At 40.6% G+C, this 6,747-nt stretch overlaps 1 protein-coding gene across 1 annotated transcript; it reads left to right on the top strand.

Moving 5' to 3' along the window:
- The first annotated feature begins 1,305 nt into the window (after positions 1–1,305).
- On the top strand, positions 1,306–6,172 carry LOC140239899 (testis-expressed protein 264-like). The gene is made up of 3 exons (XM_072319715.1): positions 1,306–1,566; positions 3,922–4,149; positions 4,875–6,172. The coding sequence occupies exons 1-3, from the start codon at positions 1,306–1,308 to the stop codon at positions 4,989–4,991; spliced, it is 606 nt and encodes a 201-aa protein (XP_072175816.1). The 3' UTR covers positions 4,992–6,172.
- The last annotated feature ends 575 nt before the right edge of the window (positions 6,173–6,747 follow it).

The following is a 6,747-nucleotide window of genomic DNA, read 5'->3' as shown; positions in this document are numbered from 1 at the left end:
AGTATTATACTTAGACTTATATCATAAATAGTATTATGCATAAAGATGAGGGCCCTAGAGTGTAATACTATGTAATCATAGTATTATACTCTCGGATGCGGGCATATCAATATCGCGCGTTTTGCTCAATCGAGAAAGAATAGAATAGAATAGAATAGACTCATTCAACCAGCTGTTTTCGTGCTCTGACAAATCCAGGAAAGGTGGAGAATTGTCACCTAATGTGTGTGTGTGTGTTTGTTTGTTTGTGTGTGTGTGTGTGTGTGCGTGTTTTCCATATGACGGTAGAGATTCCAACTGTATTTATAACAAATTCTTCATAGTCTAAGCTGAATGCCATTTCCCGTTCATGGCGTGTATACACATAGCGACACATTACACTGTACACGCGCAATGATATTAATGTACCGTCACGAGATAATCAGCTCCTTCCAAGCTAAAATTGGGGTGGGATGTGCTGTGACAAGTGGTTGATGATGGTGCAGTCAGTCTTGCATAATTTCTGTTTGCATTAAAAAACATTAAAAATTATTAAAAAGACATTAAAACATATGTATAGATAGAATATATGCACATATATTTGCACAGTTGCGAATGCGTGATTTATTTTTACCAAAATATAGTGAATTGGGAGTGTGTGCTACAGGTGTACTCAGTATTTTGTATATTGGTTTTTGTTTTTTTGTTCGTGCGAGTTTTATCTTATGGGGATGGGGAGGCTTTTCATGATCTCTAGTCTAAGTCTATTGCGCACAGTACTTCCATTCTTCCGTCTGTTATGGTTGAAATAGATTCCAGAATGCAGCAAGATGATCCGCAGGGTGGGAGATGCTCTGGGTCTCTTTTTCTCGGTTTTAGTCCGCTGAACCTTTTCAAAACCACCCTACACGTACCTCTATTAGTAAAATGCAAAATCGAAACTGAAGGCCTTTAAATTTACTTTGTACGTTTCGCTTGAACACATTTCTGCTATGCACACGTTTGTTGGCCCAATGCTAGTTGTAACACGCTCTCGTCCATGATCAAAGGTCTGTTTATGCTTCTGTTGTGACACTGGAACCCTCGTTTACAGATAGCTGATAAGGAAACCGTTGGCAGTTTTGCTTGCTGGTTTCCTTTTCATGATTGGCGGGCTCAGTGCAAGCGCGCTGCATGAAATATAGGTTATGATATTGGCAACGGATGTTCAGAGGCAGACGGACGGTGCACACATTTGAATTGACAGCAAACTGTACTATTTCCAGTCAGTCCGCAGCGTCGTATGTTTCTTGACTGTTTCGCGCAGTAGCATCAGGCTATCAGAAAATGGAGAATATTTTCCAAGAGTACGGGGTCGGCATTGTGTCGGGTCTGGTTTTGCTGTTGATTTTCATAGCTCTCCTGGCGTACAGCGGCCTTTTTGTGCACATCAAGGTTATGATGTATCGCAAGCCAGTAGGTCGACTGCGCGTAGCGTATTTGTATGCTACGGGCCCGTACAAAGATTGCGGACCGCTCTTCGGGCGTGTGAGCCGACACGCACCACACCATCGAACTTTGGGGATCTACTACGACGACACTGAAACTGTAAGTAGGTCCCAAGCCCGCTTTAATTGCTCTCCTTGAACTTAAGCTTGAGATTCAGTGTAAATATTCACAAGTTAAAGGCATATCATTGTAAATGAAATTTTTGAATTTTTGAATTTCTTTTTAATTGACCTGCCATTGGAAAGATGGAGCCGACAGGTTGCTTGGTATCTGCGGAATTGTAAGCAGCCCATCCCACCCCAACCGCCCCTCCCCCCCCCCCCCGGGGGGGGGGGGGGGAGAACTTTTTTTTTATAGTGACAGGCAGTGAAAAAAAATTTTTTTCATTTGCTCATTTCTTTATTTCTGGCTTTCAGGAAACAGTGTTATCTGTCATAATCATGTCAATTTTAAGCCGTCTTAAACTCAAGAGTAGACAGGAATTAAAGGTCCTATTTACCTTGAGAAGGATTGATTTGTGAAAGTGATGTTCATATCTTTTTTGTCGGAAAATGAAATAAAACATTGAATTGAAATTGAATTTAAAAAATGTTCAAGATATCACTCTTGATGCATATGTTTCATCTGCAAATTTTCCATAATGCTTTTATAAATAGGCCATTTGCTTTCGGTATCGTACTATAAACATCAACTGCAGTAGGTGTCTATATAGCATTAACATCAACATGGGCATGACCTAACCCCGGGACGCTCCGTGTACACAGTTACACACTGTGGGAGCACTGCGTGTTGGGGCTGGTCGCAGTAAGGCATGACCATGACACTGACAGCGCAACTATTTTCAACAGTTTGTTATTACTCTCATAATCAGATAATTATGTAGACTGCACGAAAGATACAGGATCTGCGGAAGCTTACGGATGCAAAGAGGATGTAAAGCGTACAAAAATCTTGCCATCCGTTGGAAAACGCTACGAATCCGCTGTGTACCCATCGCATACGTGTTTCATCCGCTCTATCCATCGAGCATCCGTCCACTGTGATTTCATCCGCGCAAAAAGTTTTAAGCTGCTTAAAACTTTTAGAACGGATGAACTTTCCGCTGTGTACGATGTAAATCCGCGACATACGAGCAACAAACGTTGTATGTCCGTGCGGCATCCCTTAAACGTCCGCTGCATCCTCTCTGCATCCTCTGGACATCCTCGCAACTCACATCCGCTGCAGCTAAAAACGGAAAGAGGGAGGAAAGATATGGTACGTGGAACGTCTTTACATCGTTAATAGCACGTTAATAGAAAGGATGTAAGCGTATGCATCTCGTATATAAAGCATTTCGAAAGCATCCCCTCTGCACCCGCTCTGCATCCGCTCTGCATCCACTCTGCATCCGCTTTTTCTGCTATGCGTCCGTTTCGCAATTATCTCCGGTAACCCCTTCGGAGCTGTCATCCCCTTCCATCCGCTTTCATCCGCTAGGCTTCCGATGAACATCCGTTTAACATCCCCGCTACATACTACCCACGTCCGTTCTATTTCCGTTCTGTTACCGCCAATTTTCGCCAATTTTGTCAATTTCTGGAGCGGATGAAAGCGGATGAAGCCATCCCCGAAATTTTGCCCGTCCGCTGTGTCCTTTCTGCATAAGCTTTGTGTCCGTCGGCCAGTGGGACCGGGCCTTAACCCTCGGGGAGTCGTGTATGTCTTTTAGCCCTGCCCCCCTCCCGTTCCGCGGCCCCTGTTATGTACATGTTATACAATGTATTGTGACATTTCCCCTCCATTTCGTGTTTTATGAATCGATGTATGTGTACTCCGCAAAAAGCTCGGTGTTTACCTTAACACCACGATTGATAAATCTAACACAAACCTGTGTCAATACAGGACCACACCAACGGGTGTAAAAAATGATGTTGTGACGATGTTGACAAGTGTTCACTTGGCACTTCGTCGTGGGGTTAATTTGACACCGCTAGTCGCTAGTGATATTTTTGGCACTGCGCTGGTGTTAATTTCAATGGTATAACACTCGCCCAGTGTGAATAGGAGACCACACTCTCTGCTGTTACTGTGTTGTAGGCCCGTAATGTTTCCACAGCTATTCAATTACCTACTTAAGAATATACATGTATTTCGAAGTGACTTTATTGAGCACCGGAAATATAACACAAACCCGATGTTTTATATTTAACACCTAACTCTTTGCAGTACATGGACTAGCAGAGTATATCGTTAAGCATATTGTGTTTTGTGTCTGTGTGTTGTCTTCCCACATCCATCTCCTCCTCCTCTCTGTCTTCCGCTTTCTCCTTGCTCATTTTCTCTTTCCTCCTCTTCCCTCTTCCTTTATTCTTTTCTCACATCCTCATCTCCCCCATTTCTTCCTCTTCTGCTTCATCTCCCTCCTTATTATCCTCCTCCTCCTATTCCACCCCTTGATTCCTCCTTATACAGACGGCTGCAAGTAAACTGCGCTACCTGGTCGCCGCGGTGCTGAGCGAAGACGACGCGCTCGAGAGCGATGACGGGATGGTGGAGGAGCGTCTGGTGAAGGACGGATTCCGCATCACCGAATTCCCGGCCATCCAGAGAGCCGTTGGGACTGAGTTTCCCTTTCCCTGGTTTATTTCCATCTTTATAGCCATCTTTCGTGTCTACCCCAAACTGCATCGAGTGATAAAGGTAAGCTTCAAGAATTGTTTATTGTATCAGTCATGGTTTTGATAATGAATGTAAGTTCTAAGTTAAGATAGGTTCAACTTGGCACCTTTACCATTGTCACACTGGAAGCACCTTTATGGGAGCAACTTTGTACCTTTTGGTTGAGAAAGGTGAAAAGTTGTACCTTTAAAGGTGCTCCCACTGTGACACTCAATGGTGAAGGTGCAGAGTTGAGCCTTTTCTTCTTAGAATGTACAGGTATATACTCATTGATGATAATGATTTATAGAAACTATTAAAGAAATGCTACAGTCGTAACGATCATGATGAATATATGATGCTTATAGCATGGGGTAAATGATAATAATGATGACTAATGACTATGGTGAAGCTGGCGAATCAGTACGCAGTGTCATGCATATTCCGGCTTGTTTCTCAATCGACAGTTCATGACATTTCATGTTAACATGCTGCAAAGGTGTTTTGCTTTACCAGCTCTACTTGTCAAAACAACAATGAAAAAATCTCCAAACAAAGAAAATTTAGAGGACAGACAAACATTCAACTACAAATGGATACAACATTCGAAGTCGGAAATCTGCTTGACTAGTGTTCCGAGAAAGATGAAAATCAAGAGCGGGAAACACAGTTTGATTGTTTTGTTTTGTTTTTTCCTTCTCTTTTGCTGCAAGTAATTATTCATTAATCTTCACTACTATTTTCTCCATAATTTGTGCTGTTTACAGAAAGAGGGTCTACACGTCGGGCCATGTTTGGAGCTGTACGATAGTGCCAAAATCCGCTTTATCTTGCCGCTAACCGACCACGACGCCTTCTTCGTACCCGAGTTTCACAGAGCGTAGTACGGGAATTGATCCGGACTAAGCAAAGGAAGAGCAACGTTGTGTCTTGATTGTAACATCACCTGTATTTCAAAAATGGTATTCCATGGGAGGAACAGTCTAATTTTACAGGTTTTTGATTTCTGTTTCACGTGCTCCCAAGAGCATGTCATCTTTAGAAATTGTGAGTAACCGCGATAATAGGCAACAAGCAGAAGAAGAATAAGTAAACATCTTGAAATTAGAGGAAAAACACTGTACGTAGCCTAGTGTCTATAGAGGGTTTTCATTAAATGCGCGCTTCTCATTTCTTTACAAGGTTTTCATTTACACTGGTGGTCTAAAATCAGGTCTCAAAATTCCCATAAGGTCTATGACATAGTCTATGCAAAATTCGCTAACAACGAACACGGTTATAGCAACATTTTCGTTATAACGAAATCATTTTCGAGCCCCATTGATTCAAAAGATTTGCTCCGAAATGAAAATCATTTCCGAAATTACATAGCGTAGCAAAAATTAACAGATCTTAGCATGGGCGAACGCTTCACATTTTAGTGTGTTTAAAAAGAAATCCCTCTGCCTTCGCTCCCTGTTTTACATACCGTTTCCGAGGGGAACATGTGTTATCATAATGTTTATCCGAATGAAACATGATTCGCTATTCCTGAGGTTCGTTAATACTAACATGACATAATATGGCTGGGATAATCCGAAAATTATTTTAATCTTCGTTATCTTTTTCTCGGAAAATGAAATAAGGATCGTTAATCCAAAAAAGAATAGAAAAGATATACTTGCAACATTGTGCAAGAACCTTGTACAAACCTCCGGAATTACAAACCTTATGCTGTTTAGGATGAATAAACCTTCAGAATAATGAATCCTTTTCATTTTCGGATTAACGAAGCTTTGGAATAGCACACCTTCTTTCATTTTTTATCATTATTAAAAAAAAAACCTCCTTCGGAATAACGAACCTTCACAATGAAGTGAATAGTGAAGTTAAAAGTAAATATAGAAAAGATGAGTATACTAACAGGCCTTCGGAATTACAAAGTTTATGCCGTTATTGGATTAACAAACCCTCAGAATGACGAATCTTTTTCATTTTCGGATTAACGAAGCTTCGGAATAGTAAACCTTATTTCATTTTTGGATTGAAATAAAAAAAGACACCTTCGGAATAACAAACGTTATTTCTCTTTTTGAATAACGAGCCTTCGGAATAAACAACAACAACAACAACAACAACAACAACAACAACAACAACAACAACAACAACAACAACAACAACAACAACAACAACAACTCCTGAATAACAAACCTTTGGAATAACGATTTTTTAAATTGTAAAACCGAAAGTACAAACAACTCCTGAATAACAAACCTTTGGAATAACGATTTTTTAAATTGTAAAACCGAAAGTACAAACAACTTCAACAGCTCTCTCTAAAATGCAAAACTTAAACGAAATTAGAGAAAGATAATACTATATAGCGCCACATTTAACACTGCTTTTCAGCGCATGATGAGCATTCAATAAACAACATAATATATACAATATACGCATGATTTGCGTGTTTTCATTAATTGTATGTATATTATTGTCCGGTTAAAACACAATTTCGATACAGCGAAAGAAAATTGCCCGTTCAGTGAACTTTGTTATAAAGAGATTGCACTGTATACCTATATCACGGGATTCACCGTGCAAGAATTAGTAAGTATAGTGAGTTACAACGAAATCAGTGAATGTAACTTGGTTCAATAATTT

This window comes from Diadema setosum, chromosome 2, assembly GCF_964275005.1.
Source record: "Diadema setosum chromosome 2, eeDiaSeto1, whole genome shotgun sequence".
Lineage (NCBI taxonomy): Eukaryota > Metazoa > Echinodermata > Echinoidea > Diadematoida > Diadematidae > Diadema > Diadema setosum.
The sequence above is the reverse complement of the archived record's forward strand: the minus strand, read 5'-3'. Positions and strand labels throughout refer to the sequence as shown.